General features: G+C 37.8%; 1 protein-coding gene across 1 annotated transcript; it reads right to left on the reverse strand.

Annotated features, from left to right (window-relative positions):
- Positions 1-232: 232 nt before the first annotated feature.
- Positions 233-19,245, reverse strand: LOC132149306 (ADP-ribosylation factor 1-like). The gene is made up of 5 exons (XM_059558438.1): positions 19,118-19,245; positions 4,685-4,842; positions 4,095-4,205; positions 3,322-3,446; positions 233-2,329 (listed from the first exon to the last, which is right to left on the reverse strand). Exons 2-5 carry the CDS (start codon positions 4,830-4,832, stop codon positions 2,168-2,170), a joined length of 546 nt encoding a protein of 181 aa, XP_059414421.1. The 5' UTR covers positions 4,833-4,842; positions 19,118-19,245; the 3' UTR covers positions 233-2,167.
- Between the last annotated feature and the right edge of the window lie 229 nt (positions 19,246-19,474).

Here is a 19,474-nt window from a genome sequence, read left to right on the forward strand (position 1 = left end):
GTACCTGGACAGAATATTACAAGCCACCCTTAAAAGAGGTATGATTAGAATACATGCTAAAGAATTTTACACCTCCATAAAACAATCAAGTGAAATAGAACAAATACATAACACAATCATGAACGACGGGAAGATGAACTAGAGTACGACGTGGACACATCTGAGCTCCACCAATAGGAACCATGCAGATTAGAATATAGATAACTTGTAAAATAAAAGAACAACAAATCAATTGTAATAGATATCTCTTTATTATAGTGCATTTATCAGATGTTACAAGATGGGGTTTTAAAAAAAAAGCTAAACAAAAACCATTTAAGTAAAAGAAAACGTGTACACGTGCCTTGCTTCTACTATTTTACAGAATTTTTGAAATTAAAGCTTCACATCTGAACATAGGATAGCTACATGAAATCTGCAAGCTAAATACATTTTCATACTCATACACTTTAATTACTTATCATTGATGATGCTTATTCAAATAAATCTTTATCTACAGTAGATCTGTATCATAATAACTAAAAGGCCAAAAAACATTATTATTAGAGTTATGAAACATGAATTTTGGTGACAGACAAAAGGGGAAGAAAACAAATGAATAAAATGCATTCAAGATGCTATCAAGTTCCACACACCATAAAACGTCACCTATTCCCTTGTGAGAGGTCAGTACAGGGTTAGAACCACTGGGATCTTTACAGCAGAATGTTTAATGCTGTATTCAACACTGCAGTTGCCTTTGGAATATGACAGAAAATAAATCGTGTTTGTCAGTTTTAGAATATTAGGAGATGCATGCACACATTCTTCAAGCGAACAACTCTCTGCTGGTGCTTGATTCTATCAGTGACTTGTTTTTTTAATGGACTGGTGCATCAGGTAGAGCAGCCATCAACAGATAAAGAGATAAACAAGGAAGGAGGAAAGAAATGTGAAATATGAAACAGGGAGGACTATAGCTGGTTGGACGAGTTAGCATTTTTACCTGCAGCTGTTCTGCAATTCTCTCATACATCATGAACCAACTAAGGAACCACTGGAGCTCGTTGGCGACTCTGCATCAGCCTGGATCTTCATCTATCTATCTTGCATTTCAAAAAGCCCTTAGTGGCTTCACCTGAACACTCATGAGATTCTGACTGTACATATGATGCAGGACAACTTGAAAGAGACCATAATAATGAAAAAATTATCACAACCGTAAAAAAAGAAAAAGAGCTAAAAGAGAATCACTGGAGCGGGAGCAGCTCGCAAAAGGCCTCGCTACTCCAGCAGAAGGCGCTCACTCCTTCCATCCTCCTACAAACACTCCTCACTTCTGCAGTCGCCTCTTACATGGCAATCAAAACACATGTAAGGCTGTTAGTTAGTGCCTGGGATCTGCTTGGATGATCAGCAAGATCCAAAAAAACTCAGGGTCAAATGATTTCTTCCCCACAGGCAATAGTTTTAAGACATTCTACAAACTGACTTTGTGTAAACGAAAGGTTTCACAGGCTTGTGCTTGAATGTGCTATACTGAGGACCGAAGTAGGGAAAGAGAGCTGGTGTTCACATGGAAAGCATCATGTGACATACCTAAAAGCATTAGCATGATTTTCAAATAACGCGAAGAAGAATGGATGCAAAAGAAATGTCACTTTATTGTCTGATTTTTTTCCTTCTTTTTTCCCAACCTGATGCAGGTTACAATGAGTTCTATCAAATGTGGGGTCAAAGGATGGCAACTCACACCTTGCAACATTTTAGACATGCGTGATTGCTTTAAACATTGGGAAAGGGACAAATCAGGCCTATAGTCTGGTTTCAGTGTATTAGGTAACAAATATTTAACATCCTGGGTCATTCTTTGCGTGCAGAAAACCACGGGGAGAGGAGGGAGAAGAGAGAGAAAGAGAGAACCGTGCTGTACACTGAGTGTCTATTTTGAAAGGCACAGCAAGGCTACTCCCACCCTCAGTTCACACACACACATACATGTACACACACACACACTCTTGCATGTGCATTTTAGACAGCACTGGGCAGAGCCTCTGATGTATACAAGACTGAACAAGAGAAAGAAATAGATCAACTGGGTAACCGGCGAGACTGAAACCAGTGCTGTCACCCTTCACACACATTCATACACACACAGCGCTGACAGAAGAGAAGAGGTTGGAATGGATCATTTAGCGTTTTTGAGCTGGTTGGACAGCCAGTCGAGCCCTTCATACAAGCCATCCCCACTGGTGGCGCAGGTGGCTTGGATGTACCAGTTACGATGACGCAGGGAATGAAGGCCCAGCTTATCTGTGATCTCGGCTGCGTTCATCGCGTTGGGCAGATCCTGTAGTGAAACAGATGGAAAGGGCAATACAATCAAACACTGAGTTTCTTAAAAATATCAATTTTAATGTGTGCAATATTGATTCATAAAATCCCAAGATCACTTATCACTTTAACTGGCTGTGTGAAAATGTGCTGCTCAACCTGCAGATGTCACTGTTCTGCTAAACAAACTTAAACGACTTGGTTCATTTTAATGAATCAACAACATAACCAAAAAAAAAAGATGAGTTACTGGTTTGAATCAGTCTAAAGCCCTGGCTCTACAGCATTTACAGCATTACCAGAGAGAGAATTTCTTACATCGAAAGTGTAAAAATAAATAAATAAAATAAGGGAGTCTCTTATGCTCACCAGGGCAATTTTTATTTAAACAAAAAATATTATAAACAGTATTTTCATGAAATATTATACTTTAATAGAACAGTTTTAAATTTGAATACATTTTAATTTATTCCTGTGATGACAAAGCAGGATTTTCAGCAGCAAATCAGAACTATTTCTAATATGCTGATTTGGTCCTCAAGAAACATTTCTTTTTATCATCAATGTTTAAAAGAGCTGCATAATATTTTTTGTGTAACCAGTGATAGTTTTTTTCAGCATTCTTTGATAAATAAAAAGTTCAAAAGAACAGCATTTGTTTAAAACAGATACTTTGTAATGTAAAAGTCTTAACGCTCATTTGATCAATTTAATGCCGCTGAATAAAATACTTGCTGAATGAAAGTATTATTTAAAAATACTTTCAAACAGCAGTGTAAGCTAAATCTATAAATCTGAAATATATGTTAATCGGAATTTAATGAAATTCAATCAGAATTTTATTAAGAGCTGGTGCATCAGAATTAAAATCAAATAAGATCAACTCCATTAATATACAGACCAATCAATGGAACAGTCATAAATGACAACAGCCCTAGCATAAGTCAGAAAAGGAACCACATAAACACTTCGGCTGCTGATGGTGAATTTGGTTTTTCTCTCTTTTACCTGCTTGTTGGCAAAGACGAGCAGCACAGCATCTCTCAATTCATCCTCTGCCAGCATCCTCGTCAACTCCTCCCTCGCCTCATTCACTCGCTCTCTATCGTTACTGTCCACAACAAAAATCAGGCCTGTGGAACAGACAGCGAGAGACTGAATATGAGCTTAAGAGTTGCTCCATACCCGGTTCTCTGTTACCTCTTTTCCACCAGCATGAACCGGGTGCTAGTTCAGAGCCACTGCTATTGCTGGTTCTATAGCTATTGAGTTGGTTCAACGGGCGAGCCTTCTGAGAACCAGTTTGCCTTTCCACTAGCTAGAGAGCCACCACAGAGACAGGTCTTACCTCACTGAATACGTTTCATCTTCCCTAGTAATGCTAGCGTGGCAGCGCCGAACACAACAGGCTTGTTGGAGATGCATCAGCTCCATGCAGACCGATCGGCGCAAGACACCAAAGCACGGCGACAGTGATCCAAAAGCATAAAGAGTCGTCTGCTTTTCAGTCACTCCCACGGCACACCAACAGGTCCGCGCAGCGCCAATGCATCCCGAACAAGCATAAATGTACAATCAACAGTGATGGACGTTTCATTGCTATTGGTGTTCATGGCATCCAAACACAGCCAATTCAACGTGTTCAGTTGCTATTTCAAAAATGGCTATCAAATGTTTCTGTTCATCTTGCTGCTCACGGTAACCCCTCCTAGATTTTAAACTAGGCTCTAGCTCTGAACCAGCACTCAAACTGCTGGGTATGTGTTTGTGTGGACACTGACCTTGTGTGTTCTGGAAATAGTGCCTCCAAAGTGGCCGGATCTTATCCTGACCACCCACATCCCACACAGTGAAGCTGATGTTCTTATACTCTACTGTCTCAACATTAAAACCTGCAAAGAAAAGAGGGGGCAAGTTAAAAACTGGTTTAAAGAAAAGAGGGGCAGATGGAATGAGGGTGAAAAGGCATAAACTTGTCTCTCATGCTGGGGTCCCACTCTAATTACACTACAGTCCAAAGGCAAAGAATTTTACGATATATACACACACAGACAGTGGAGAAAGAGATGGGATAGAAAGATAAGATAGGACACAAAAAGATGGAATAAGAGGGGGAGGGACAATGAATAAAAGTGTGAAAAAAAGTTCAATGTACAGGGAACCACTTTTAATCAAATTATCTAATTGAGTTGATTGGTTTGATTAATTACTTTCTATAGATTTTTTTTATGTCCATGGAGAAAATAATATGTCCACAACCAAGCCCACTTAGAGAAAAAAAAAAAACAGCAATACATGGTTCAAAACAAGTTTAGTCTGAAATGGGGATGACTGAAAAAGAAAGCAAAGTAAAAGTGCAAGAATCACAGACCGATGGTGGGGATGGTGGTGACTATTTCTCCCAGTTTCAGTTTGTACAGGATGGTGGTCTTTCCAGCAGCATCCAAGCCCACCATCAGAATTCTCATCTCTTTCTTCCCAAAGAGATTCTTAAAGAGGCCTGCAAACATATTCCCCATGGTGGCAGATCTACAGAGAAGAACAGAGAAGGTAGATGGGGTTATACACCTTACATATCAGAGAAACTAGTGCACAGCCATTTTTAGAATTTTGTCTTTGAACTTCTGTTTTTGCGGATCAGTGTTGAAGACTAATAAACTGGTGATGTGGATTCACTTACTGTAGCGTTAATTAATGTGCATTTTAATGTTTGAAGCAGATGTCATAACAAATGTCAGCAAACTATGAAGATTTTAAAGCGAGTCGTTCATTCATAAATTTGTACAACCTTACCTTCACGCTGCGGAAATACAGGTGGAAGACAGAAGAAAACTAGTGCAGCATTGAAGATACGGTCTAAAGACCATCCAATTAAAATTACTCACCAAATGAAAACCGAATCAGAATTAGCTTTACTGCCAGGTAGGTTTACACATACAAGAAACTTGTTGTGTGACAATCATGAAAGAATCATGACAGGAGCTTCCGTAGTACAACAGAGTGACAACGGCAGAAAAAAAACATTTTTTTACTGGCAAGCAATATTTTGACTGCCTGAAGATGGTGTCACATAATAGTAATGATCTGGCTGTAAACTGAAAAACAGAAGCTTAAACTCTGCGAGTGGTGATGCTTCAAAGCATTCAACCTCAAATCACCCTTTCATAAGTTGCACATTTGGGTATCTGCTAAATAAATGCATAGTATCAAAAAGTTTAAAACCCAAATGGCACAATCCACAATCATTTACACAGGAACTGATTAAGCGTTTAATGTGCCTTGAATGCTTATTATGGTTCAACCACATCTGACGCTGGGGAACATCTGAGTGTAGGTCAAGACTGATTCACCATGTGTAGAGAAAAGAGGGGGGGGGGGGGGGGGGGCTGGGGTCAGAGAAACAAAAGGCCCAGTAATGATGTGAATGCAAGATGGAAAGAAGAGTACATGAGGTAACCAGAAACCTGACAAACCTGTAAGAAGAGACACCTGCCCTCTGAATTAATCAGAGACAAAGAGAAAGAGGGCTAGAGAGCCTGGTCCCCATCAGCTGAGTTACACTCTAATCCCAATTGTAACTCAAGCAATAAACTACAGTTTTAGACAATTAGGCCACCATATCCTTACTCACCCAGTCAATACATCTCTCCTTTACTGTGCCTAAACGATATGAGACTTCAGTGTTTCCCAATACATTGATTTATTTGTGGAGGCCTGCAACAATATCAAAACTGACAGCCACAAATAGATTTTCGAAAAGGATTTGACTGCTGAGACACTTTAGATGCGCACTGTTCACCATGATGGTTTTTGATTGCTTGAAATATCATTGGAAACACTTTGAAAAGAAAAAAACAGTGAACTGCAACATGTGCAGGGCAAGTCTGTCATATTATAATGAGATTATTAGCTACTGTAAAATAATGTTACAGAATGCATTAACAGTCTATGTGCAACTGTACTCTGTAATATTGTAAATATAAATCAGATTTTTCTCTCAACGAATCTCCTAATATGTGGTATGTATAACTGTTTGAATTTATTTCTTGTTTCTCTTGTGGCCCAAACATAGTGTAAACAATGAGAAGAAACATTATTTATGTTGAACAGGTTGTTTTTTAAATTTGATGCATAAAATTGATAAAGTGTTACTGAAGTGTAACAATTTTATTTAGGCCATAAGCCTATAATTCTTTGTAGGCTATAATAAACCAGTTTTAAAAGACATTTTTAAAACATTTTCATTGAGGAGTAGCCTAAGCTAAGAGCCTTATTTAATAATTCTTTAAATATGAAAACCGATATGTTGGCCAATAAATCTTTTTTATACAGTTTTACATAATTTTTGAGAGCCTGATTACCAAAAAAAAAAAAAAAAAAAAAAGAGTCTCATCATTAAAAGGCATTAAACACTTCAACATAAATCAAACATAAAGCAGCCTTACAATTATGATGCCATGTTCCACTGCAACATTTTGAACTGTGACATGTATATCATGATGCGTACTGTATTGTGAAGCAGTTAGTGATACCCTGCCCTATGCAAAATAATTCAGAAGACTGCAGCAGCACAAAAGATAAAGATGTCGTACTTAATGTGAAGGAATGTACTTTACTTTGTCTACCGAGTCTAATTGTGGCACAAAAGTTAAGCGCTAAGAATGGTGTGAGATGAACACAACCATTGATATTGTGAGAGCAGTGTCCTTTAGGTAAAAAGAAGAGAGGTGGGGTTTCAGAATGCAGAGACACTAGAGTTGAAACAATGTCCCAACAGAACAAAGCTACTACTTAACCCTCAAACTATTTTAAAAACACCCTTAAAAAAAATGATGTCCTCTACAAGGGTCAACATCACTGAAAGAAGACCATGCAAATACAAGGAAGTTCTACAAAAAAAAAAAAAAAGACTCATTCTGTAACTTGCACATATTTTCACAGGTTGATTCACTGATCAGTCAGATGGGTTGCATTATGGTCAATGTGTGTTTCAGGGGAGTCATTGTTGATACACCGGATTTTTATTGTTCATTGTGCACACTCACTGACTGAATTCTGCTCTCTTGCAAATTCTCTCATCATAAATAAAGTGCAGATGTAAGTATGATCTAAATAGGAGATTCATTCATCAAACATAGACAGCTTTACTAATTATAAGGGGAGGTTTTTTGAGAGCGCTTAAACTCGTGCTAGACTGAAGTCAGTCATTCACTGTTCCTTGACAATGTAAATGTTCTTTGCTCACTTTCTCTGTATAATTTATTCACTGTTTGAATAACTTTGGAAGGTACAGGACAGGTAATAAAACATGTATTCATTACATCCGTGAACATGATTCGGACATCTCTGGATGATGAAAATGACATCTCCACTCGTTCCACTCTCCTTCATAGCATCATCAAGCTTTGCTTTTGTTATTGTTTGAAAATGTGACTTTGAGCAGCGAAAACTTACATAGTGCCTTTAAATTTTATCAAAGAAATTATGCAGTAACATGTTTCAATCATCGTGTCTTAACATTTTTTTAAAAATGGTTGTGTTGAGTGAAATTTAGCTTTCTCCACTGTGATTCACTTTGTCTCTCTGTGCAGTGACACATTTAAAAATTATGCATCAGATGTGATGAGTATTGCTGACTCTTTTTCTTTTTTTTCCTCACATTGGTTATGACAGACTGGACTAGTCACGCTGAAACTGAAGGCATTTAAAGTTAAGCCCTATCTTAACGGCCCTATTCTTACTCTGAAATCTTCAGCTTAATACACAAAAAGGAGTGTAACATTCACATACACAACCATTCAAACATTTGGGGTCGGTGAGAAATCTCTAATTCTCACCAAGGTTACATTTGTTTAATAAAGTAATATTGTTAAATATTATTACAATGCAAAAGAACTAGTTTCTATTTCAATATATTTCGAAATTTAATTTATTCCTGTGATGCAAAGCAGTCATTACTCCAGCCTTCAGTGTCACATGATCCTTCAGAAATCATTTTAATATGCTGATTTGCTGCTCATTAGAGCTGAAACACCTAATCGATTTAATCGATTAAAATCGATTATTAAAATAGTTGTCAACTAATTTAGTAATCGATTAGTTGCTAAATAACTTATTTGCCGTAAGCGGCTCATTTTGTGCATATTTTAAATCTGCGGTGACCAAAGTAATGAGCCACCAGAGGTTTTATTCAGCCAGTACAGTAGGAGAAGTAGCGAATAGCCAATAGCTGGTTGAGACAGACGGCAGTGGAGTAAGCTTGAGAAAGAAAAAGAAATTAAAAGAAAAAAGCGGAAGATAAAACTAATCGAACAAAGTCATCCAAAGTGTGGGAGAACTTTACTCTGAGCCTTCAAAAAAGAAGAGTAACCTGTAAACTCTGCACTACTGAACTGTTTAAGACTTTTATTTGTGCAGATTCTCCAGTGCAATGTTGTTGTTTGCAAATGTTTAGTCGAAAAAGCTAATAACATTGCTTTTTAACAGTTAACATTTAAAGATTTACAAACATGTTCTGTGATCAGTTTGTCATTTACCCGTTCATAATTCAGTCTTGCAGCCTAATTATGACTGAATGAGAGAGGTAAATGTTTAAATGTATTTGAAATGCCCTTTTTTTCCTAAGTATTCACTGCTCTTTTTCACACAACAGGTTTTTTTGTGTGTCAAATATATATATATATATATATATTTTTTTTTTTTTACAAACTTCTGATGGATTTTACTTTAAATTGTTAGTTCCATTCAGGTTTCATGCCACTGGCTCTTTATTCGAAGGATTGTTTACAATTTCACAGCAAAAGGAGCTTATAACCTATAAAGCTGTTTCCCAGTTGTGTGTTTACAGGAAAAAAATAATAAAATGCAATGTACTGCAAATTTATTCTGTTTTATTCTTATTCTTCATGAAAATATTTTCTGAAAGATTCCTTAATAAGCTTTGTTCGGGGTGTTAAACTACTTTAGGAGCCCTAAGAACTGCCATGGTGAAAACATTATTTGAAATCTCCTTGTGAAATTTGCTTTTTGAGTATGGGTCAGTGTTTTGATTGCAGAAGAGTTTGACGAAGGATTACTAACACTAGAATATCGCAGCTATAGAAGCTAGAACCAAGAACCAAGAGAAAACATTACCGTCTACAGCCGCGAGAGGGCGCTCTGTTTATTAGGGGTAGACTACAAGAGCACTGAGCAGTATAGAGCGCCCTCTCGCGGCTGTACAGTCTGGCCAAAAGTTTTGAGAAATACATAAATATTGGAAATTGGAAAAGTTGCTGCTTAAGTTTTTATAATAGCAATTTGCATATACTCCAGAATGTTATGAAGCGTGATCAGATGAATTGCATAGTCGTTCTTTGCCATGAAAATTAACTTAATCCCAAAAAAACCTTTCCACTGCATTTCATTGCTGTCATTAAAGGACCTGCTGAGATCATTTCAGTAATCGTCTTGTTAACTCAGATAAGAATGTTGACGAGCACAAGGCTGGAGATCATTATGTCAGGCTGATTGGGTTAGAATGGCAGACTTGACATGTTAAAAGGAGGGTGATGCTTGAAATCATTGTTCTTCCATTGTTAACCATGGTGACCTGCAAAGAACAGCCATCATTGCGTTGCATAAAAATGGCTTCACAGGCAAGGATATTGTGGCTACTAAGATTGCACTTAAATCAACAATTTATAGGATCATCAAGAACTTCAAAGAAAGAGGTTCAATTCTTGTAAAGAAGGTTTCAGGGCGTCCAAGAGAGTCCAGCAAGTGCCAGGATGGTCTCCTAAAGAGGATTCAGCTGCAGGATCGGAGTGCCACCAGTGCAGAGCTTGCTCAGGAATGGCAGCAGGCAGGTTTGAGCGCATCTGCACGCACAGTGAGGAGAAGACTTTTGGAAGATGGCCTGGTGTCAAGAAGGGCAGCAAAGAAGCCACTTCTCTCCAAAAAAAACATCAGGGACAAATTGATCTTCTGCAGAAAGTATAGTGAATGGACTGCTGAGGACTGGGCAAAATCATATTCTCAGATGAAGCCCCTTTCCGATTGTTTGGGGCATCTGGAAAAAGGCTTGTCCGGAGAAGAAAAGGTGAGCGCTACCATCAGTCCTGAGTCATGCCAACAGTAAAGCATCCTGACACCATTCATGTGTGGGGTTGCTTCTCATCCAAGGGAGTAGGCTCACTCACAATTCTGCCCAAAAACACAGCCATGAATAAAGAATGGTACCAAAACACCCTCCAACAGCAACTTCTTCCAACAATCCAACAACAGTTTGGTGAAGAACAATGCATTTTCCAGCACGATGGAGCACCGTGGCTCCTAAGTGGCTCGGGGACCAGAATGTTGAAATTTTGGGTCCGTGGCCTGGAAACTCCCCAGATCTTAATCCCATTGAGAACTTGTGGTCAATCCTCAAGAGGCGGGTGGACAAACAAAAACCCACTAATTCTGACAAACTCCAAGAAGTGATTATGAAAGAATGGGTTGCTATCAGTCAGGATTTGGCCCAGAAGTTGATTGAGAGCATGCCCAGTCGAATTGCAGAGGTCCTGAAAAAGAAGGGCCAACACTGCAAATACTGACTCTTTGCATAAATGTCATGTAATTGTCGATAAAAGCCTTTGAAACGTATGAAGTGCTTGTAATTATATTTCAGTACATCACAGAAACAACTGAAACAAAGATCTAAAAGCAGTTTGGCAGCAAACTTTTTGAAAACTAATATTTATGTAATTCTCAAAACTTTTGGCCACGACTGTAGACGGTAATGTTTTCTCTTGGTTTATGTCAAATTAATTTTGATAAATAAGTCGCACCTGACTATAAGTCGCAGGACCAGCCAAACTACTAAAAAAGTGCGACTTATAGTCCGGAAAATACGGTACTGTTGTTCTATCCAATACAATTCCCATTATAACCCTGAAATCCTTTCAATTGTGTTTTGGAGGGTTCTATATATATATATATATTAGTGGTGGGCATAGATTAATTTTTTAATCTAGATTAATCTCACTGTGATCTTGAAATTAACCTAGATTAATCTAGATTAAAATGGCTCATTCGAATTCTGCCGACGGCATTCAGAATATGTGTGTTACCCAAAAAAAATTGACAAACAGTAAGTCTGGTGCATTAGAAAAGGGGCTCATCTCCTGTTTCCAAAATGCACCACAAAGTGCTTGAAAAAGTTGTAAACGAATTCCACATCGCACAAAGTGCAAACAACCTTACACCTGTTTCACACATACTCCGTCTGCAGTGCGTATCGTTGCATATTTTTTTACGCACCCATGTTAACGGATTCCAGTTGCGTTCCAGGAGTGTTGCGTCTGCAGCAGTGCAGCAATCGTTTACACATCGAGTCCGTGCTGCACCACATACGTAACGCACACGGTTATTTTGTATGTAACGCACATATTTTGTATGTATTTGTCGGCACAAGAGCAAAAATAAGCAAATTCGGTGTTCAAGTGTTTTGAGACGCCTTTCTCTGCGTGAGTCCTGAACACCAGAACACCGCGAGTACTGAATTTATAGCGTTATTTTTTTGCCACAATCCTGAGCGAGTAATTGTATGTTTTGAGCACAGAGAACTATATTTTGAAAGCACATTACATTATATTTTGAACAGAAATTAACAAATCGCAAAAAAAAAAAATTCGCTTGAGCAAAGAAAAAACGATTCCGTGCTCAAATGTATTTGCTTGTTTGCTATTATCCATATTAACGTGCAGTAATAACCTTTCTCACGCAGTTTACTCAGGTGCTCTCTCACAAACTTATTCTCTGCGCTCCTGTCAAGTACCTCTCTCTCGCGTTCAACTCTTGACACACGCTCGCTCAATTTCCAACATCATTACAAGTGTGCCACAAAATCAACCAATCGGAAAATTAAAGGTAAATTGTGATTGGCTGTTGGTCTCCAATCAAATCGCTAGTAGAACCAAAGCCCGTCTGGTCAGTGTACGTTTTGATCATTTCATTTCCTATTTAGAATTCTATTTAGAAAAGTCAAAGCTCTTTATATTCTTTGCATGTGATTTATCAACACCTAGTACATCTTAAAATATACCGCTCATGAAAAATAAATGTTCCAGATGGACAATCATTAAATGCATAAACCAGTGTGAATAAACTATATCTTAAAATAAATTTGGAGGTAGCTTGAAAAAGCCAGATTGGGAAGTTTTAAAAAGTTGTACAGCTTGAAGTGTGAAGTTTATTCTTGTACACAGATATGGTATATTCATGGCAGTACACATGAAATTCATGTATTTATTTGTCCCTTAAACTATTGTAAACAGAAATCCTGTCGCCCCCTCTAGTGGACATTAAGTGTTAAGGCCTTCATTGCTCGGGTAACAAAAGTCACTAGGATTTTTTGGGAAGTTAAGGCTGACCAGTTATACAGCAACGCGAGTCAGATGAGTCTGAAGATCTGAGCTGAATTTGGTGAAACATTAAAGTTCTAGTCGGTGTCAATTACTCTTATAATAAATAATAATAATAATAATGTTTAAATATATGTTGGCTTTCTCAAGCCCAACAGAGAATACTAAGAAGAGAAACATCATTCAATTTAGTATGTAATAAAACTAATATTACAAATTTATTTCATATATTTAACTATATTAATTTTCACAATTATTTATTAATGTCACACACACATACCTAGTGCCTTTAGACTTAAAAGACGAAAGTAATAAATGTTACAGACATATTATCATGGAACTGTTCAGTCTATTATTTATTTTGATTTCCACTTCACTTTTATTCAAGGAGACAGAACTATTTGCACTGTATTTACAGTGGGACAATATTCATACAATACTATAACCTAGAAATAATTTAAAGGGGTCACTTGCAAGTCACAGCAGCAAGAATTATGTGCCCAGCCACATCGGTTTCAAATATTGTTCTAATTAACAGTGAGTGGTGGTTTCAGACATTACAGTGCCGCACTCGTACTGACTCTTATTCTGCCGAAAGAATGAAAAGATGTGCTGAAAGCGGAGCGATTCGACTAATCAGATGAAAGCAGCGTTTCAGCACCGCCCACAAGTGCGCATGAAATATTGAAGCCATAAGCCGATTTGTAAACCCCAAAAGACAAAATGAGATATAGAGCCAAAAACTCATTTTCCGTTTGTTAAACTAAACGGAAAAACGAATAAACGAGCCATTTTTCCATTTCTCGTTATTGAATTCTAAATAAGAAATGATAGGGCTTTGGTTCTACTAGCGATTTGATTGGAGACCAACAGCCAATCACAATTGACCTTTAATTTTCCGATTGGTTGATTTTGTGGCACACTTGTAACGCTGTTGTAAGTTGAGCGAGCGTGTATCAAGTGTTGAGCGCGCACAGAATTAAGAGGTTGAGAGAGAGAGAGAGAGAGAGGGACTTGACAGGAGCGCAGAGAATAAGTTTGTGAGAGAGCACCTGAGTAAACTGCGAGAGAGGAGTTATTACTGCATGTTAATATGGATAATAGATACATTTATTGAGCACGGAATCGTTTTTTCTTTGCTCAAGCGAATTTTTTTTTTTCGATTGTTAATTTCTGTTCAAAATATATTGTAATGTGCATGAAAATATAGTTATCTTTGCTCAAAACGTACAATTACTCGCTCAGGATTGTGGCACAAAAATAACGCCATATGAATTGGGCTCTTTCACATCTTTTTGTTTGTTCAAACTGCGATTTGTATTAGTTCGTTCAGGTGCTGGAGGGACTTCGAAGTGAACTTCGCAGAAGAGAGCTCGGTTCAGTGTCGCTGTCCGTGATAAGCGGCTCTCTCTCTCTCTCTTGCGCACCGAACACAGCGTGCGAGTAACCAGCTAATCTGTTCAGCTTTTCCGCGTCTTGTGTTTGGTAGGGGTGTAACGGTACGTGTATTCGTACCGGACCGTTTCGGTACAGGGCTTTCGGTACAGTGCACGTGTGTACTGATTGACCGAATGCAGTATTTTGTTTGCGGAACACATTTTTTTTGCACAACAACATTTTCGTGTTTCCAAACGAACATATTAAGTGGCGGAAGTCTCCGCGTTCAGCGCAAATCCCGTCCTGCAGCTGATTCTAAGGCCGGTGACACACCTGGCTGCGTGGCGCTGTCAAGATGGCGACGGCCCGCTCTACACACTTTAGGCTTCAAAAACACACTTCAGGAGACTACGGGTGACGTCACGGACACTACGTCCATGTTTTTATACAGTTTATACAGTCTATGGTCTTTACACACCAGAATCGTGCCTGACGCTGCGCTGGCGAGGTGCTGCTACTGTAGGTGACATAGAGGGAGACCGCCGACAGACGACAAGAATATCTATACTTCATGTTGAGCATAAATATAAAGCCTACTGATAAAGGACACAGTCAACAGTATTGACAGCAAAATAGACTATGTTTGACAGGTGCAATATGCCAGTGAGTCACCGGCCTAAGGTTTTCAAAAGGCATCACGCGAGTGTGAACATCACTACAACTAGGAAAAAAACAATTGTAATTCAAACGCAGCTCCCGTCGGCATTTAAACAGACCTTTGCTCTTAATTCTGATCGGTAACGAAATCTGAGCAGGTCTAAAAACTGAAACTGTTCATGCTGCACTTTACACTTTGGAAAAGTTATATATATTTTTTTAAATATGAGCAGGCCTACAAGCTGGGATTGGTAATGCTGCACTTTAATCATAGTTATTTATTTATATATTTCATTATATTTTATTATATGATATTGGTTTGAGACTGAGAGTATTTTATTTAGTGGAGAACTTTGCAGCAGTATTTTATTTCTTATTCTTTTTTTTATTGTATATATATTTTATTAAAAACAAATTGAAAAAAAAAAGTTTATACTAATAAACAACCTGCAGTTTAATGTTTGCATTTCTTTTTCCTTACTGTACCGAAAATGAACCGAACCGTGACTTTAAAATCGAGGTACGTACCGAACCGTGATTTTTGCATACCGTTACACCCCTAGTGTTTGGATGCTTTAATGTTTAAATCGACAAGCGCTAAGGCTTAAAAACACGTGAAAAAGATAAGCTTCCGTGACTATGCGCAGCAGTGGCCCGCCAAATGTCCTGAGCATCTTTTTAGGCTGGCCTCAGCCAGTCGGTTATATAAAATATCAAGGTGAAAGTCATCATAGCTTGCTTAGTATAGACCCAGCTCCCAACCCAACTCTGAGAATAGATTAATGGCGATATTTTTTTTAATCGCCCGATAAGAGTCTCACGTTAACACAGCACGTTAACGCCGATAACGGCCCACCACTAATATATATATATATATATATATATATTTTTTTTTTTTTAGCAGACAGGATTATAATGGTATAAATAATTTTATAGAATTAACTTAGTTACTAAATTTCACTGGAAATATTTTTTATAGATAAATATAGATTTTATTGTATTTTGGGATTTTAAGAACAAGTGGAAAATGTTAGCAAGCAGTTAGTCTGAATTTACATTAGTTTTAAACGCCAAGCCAGGCGCGAGTCTCATCCATACTGCCAGATGCGCTCGTGGAGATTTGCGGTGCAGGGCCGCGCGAGAATATAACTGAGCATTACGAAACAGGCTGCGTAAGAGAGGAGCGAGTATGAGAAGTATTTAGAGACACAGGCTGTGCGTGCGGTCTTCTGAATGGGGAATAGCGAACATTCAATAAGGGTATGCATGGATATGCATTGTGACGCAGCTCTTGTAAAATTATCTTTTTTGTTCGTTGTCGGTCTCTTTAAAGTTTAAGTTACATAACGTTTTTCTTTAGTTTTAATTTGCCTAACTATTGACCTAACCCTGTAGACGCCATAATCCCACTCTGTCTCTTTAAATACTAAGGCCTACCTGAATGTTATTGTTGACTATGTCCACCCCTTTTCTGATGGCTACTTCCAGCAGGACAATGCACCATGTCACAAAGCTCAAATCATCTCAGACTGGTTTCTTGAACATGACAATAAGTTCACTTTACTCAAATGGCCTCCACAGTCACCAGATCTCAATCCAATAGTGCAGCTTTGGGACGTGGTGAAATGAGAGATTTGCATCATGGATGTGCAGCCGACAAATCTGCAGCAACTGCATGATGCTATCATGTCAGAATGGACCAAAATCTCTAAGGAATGTTTCCAACACCTTGTTGAATCTATGCCACGAAGAATTAAGGCAGTTCTGAAGGCAAAAGCAGGTCCAAACCAGTACTAGCAAGGTGTACCTAATAAAGTGGCCATTGAGTGTGAGTGTGCATGTATGCATGTATGTATGTATGTATATAATATATATATAAAGACTACCTTTCAAAGGTTTGGGATAAGAAAGATTTTTAAGATCAGTAATGTTTTTTTCTCATCAAGGCTGCAATTATTTGATCAAAATACAGAAAAAGAACAGTAATCTTGAAAAAGAAATTTACAATATAAAATGTTTTCTGTTTTAATATCCTTTCAAATTAGGGCTGGGCGATATATCGAATATTAGCGATAATATCGGAATAATTTTGACGACGATGTACAATTTGAATATATCGGGAATATCGAATATTTCAAATTCAAGCATACTTTCCCAAAAGAACGCGCCGGATGTAAATGCACTTACATGCACTTGTAAATAACAAAATAAATGCACTTACTCGACCGCTGATGTTTGAATAGAGAAACATAGGCTATGGCCATTTGGAATTACTATTGGGGAATTTCACTGATATGTTTAACAGTTCCCATAATATAGACAGAGAGAATGCAAAAGTCTTTGGTATTCATTTATATATATTTATATATAAGAAATAGCTATGTGCTTCAGCAACTAGCTCCCCATCTAAGAGGGTTTTTAGTGTCAGTAGGAACATAGTTTCATGCCACAGAGCTTTTCTTAAAACCACAGACAGTTGACAGACTTGTGTTCTTAGCTTAAAAACTTGTTAAAAAAATTAAAATAAAATACTTATCCTAGTTGCATATTTTAAATTGTGAATTGCATGCACTAAAAAGTTGACAGAATGCACTTTCTGTAACTGTTACTTAATTTGCACTGCTTCAGTTACATATAGGCCTACATGTATTCATTTAATAAAAAGCAGTAAGTGATCTCTTGGTCTAGATTTTTTAACTGCTTAAATTAGCTGTTTAATCTAAATAGTTTTTTTTTTTTAATGGGCAAAAGAAAATCATGTTTTATTTTTTATTATATAAATGCAAATGCAAACATATCGAGATATATATCGAATATCGTAAAACTTTTGACAATATCGAGATATAATTTTTTTTGTATATCGCCCAGCCCTATTTCAAATATTTTTTTTTCTGTGATGCAAAGTTGAATTTCCATCAGCAGTTATTACTCCAGTATAAAGTGTCACATGATCTTTAAGAAATCATTCTAATATGCTGATGTATTATTACAAATTTTTTTTTTGATTCTTTGATGAATAAAAAGTTAAAAAGAACATTTATTCAAAATATGAGGTATTCCTATATGGAAATGAAAATGCTCATCAAATGTGCAAAAAGATCAAAGACTGAAATGGTTAGGACAACACATTTATCAGGCATACTAGGAAGTGAGAGTATAACAGAGGCCAGAGAAAAATCACAAGACAACATCTGATCCTATCCACAGTTTCAATGTTGCGACAGGCACCACAAATAAAAGCGAGAAATGCTTCCTAACTAAAAATCAACACGTCAGTCGTTCATAATCACAGTAACTGAGAAACAACTTACAATTCAACACAAGTGGTACAACCACGCGTATAAAAACAGATAGTTAGTTAGTTAGTTTTCCAATCTGACCAAGAACTGAATGGGGGGTTAAATGAAGTATTATTACCAGAGAAATACTATTACACAATATTCCACTCTATCGATCCCGTCATGCATTACAGTAGAAACCTGGTATTTGACACCTGCTAGTAATATAGACTAGTGAAAGATGTCATTCTATCACTTTTTTTATTATCACAATCAAAAGCAATTAGCATTATTAAAAATGCTGGCTTCACATACTGTTTTCTAGTTTCTCATGAGGCCAAAGACTGGATCAAACCTGCTCTCGCTTGTCAAAAACAAACCACTCTAGATATACACAGAGCCTCTTACCAACAATTATACAAGAATCACTTCTTGGCGAACTCTCAAAAACAAATACTTAACATCTGAAACACGCAACAGAATCAACGTCCGTTTCTTCGTGCCGAACGATCTCAAACACGGCCTAAGAATCATTCACACTGATAAGACTACGAACAGTGCATGCATACGAGTCTGTGTGCCCGAGTGTGAGTCACTGTGATCTAATAGTCTGTTCAATTTCTCAAACATTTCTATTTACACTGCTACGAGACGAACTAGATCGCATAAACAATGCAGACCGACCGTCATATTAAGGGAGCGTTCTACTTGTGTCGGGAGCGACACCTTGTCGTCTGCTATGTGCTAAGGGCGCAGGCAAGGTAACCAACGTTAGATCACTCTACTGTTTATTTGGCAGCTTAGTTACTTATTTTACTCCGCTCTCTCCCGAAGAGCTATACAAAAACGGTAAAAACATATTTACGCAAAAAGGGGGCGCTGAAAATGTCTGTATATTGAGTTAAGTAAGCGCGAACTGGTTGTGCAGTTCCACATCATCTAAGCAAACATCCGTTAGTTAGCCTGTTAGCCTCCCTGAAAGAAATAATTCATAACCGAAGTCTGGTTTTCTGTTGGTCAAATGTAGACGACATGTACATGAAAATACCTCCGTAATACATAAGGTCTAATGACAACGCAAAATGTGTCGCTTTCGCCATTATTTACCTTTTGGTGCAGTTTCGCTACAATTTTTTTCCGGTTCTCCTCCTCGCCGCTAAAAACAAAATGGCGTCTTTCTTTAGTCCAAGTCAGCGGCGTCATGGGCCCCGCCCTCGCGAAAGTGCTGTCCAATCACGTTGCACAAAGTGTATGCGAAACCCCGCCCACTCGGGCGTGAGGGCCGAGCCTCTTCCCATGCAAACTGAAAGAGGAGTCGACCTGAATACGTTTAGCAAATGTATGCCCCTGATGAGAACATCATGTTTTCGAAACGCGCTAACCAGAGGGATTACCAATTATAAAGTTACTGGATAACTGAATTGAAGGTTATGTTGCAAGACGATTTTATAAATATTTCACAGA

Source organism: Carassius carassius, chromosome 9 (assembly GCF_963082965.1).
Source record: "Carassius carassius chromosome 9, fCarCar2.1, whole genome shotgun sequence".
NCBI classification, from domain to species: Eukaryota; Metazoa; Chordata; class Actinopteri; order Cypriniformes; family Cyprinidae; genus Carassius; species Carassius carassius.

Excerpts from the sequence above, each read along its gene's own strand:
- LOC132149306 (XM_059558438.1), bottom strand. The coding sequence starts at position 4,832 with ATGGGGAATATGTTTGCAGGCCTCTTTAAGAATCTCTTTGGGAAGAAA. Across the intron at positions 3,447-4,094 it reads CTATTTCCAGAACACACAAG|GCCTGATTTTTGTTGTGGAC; the intron begins GTCAGTGTCCAC and ends TCTGTTCCACAG. Across the intron at positions 2,330-3,321 it reads TCGTCTTTGCCAACAAGCAG|GATCTGCCCAACGCGATGAA; the intron begins GTAAAAGAGAGA and ends GTTTCACTACAG.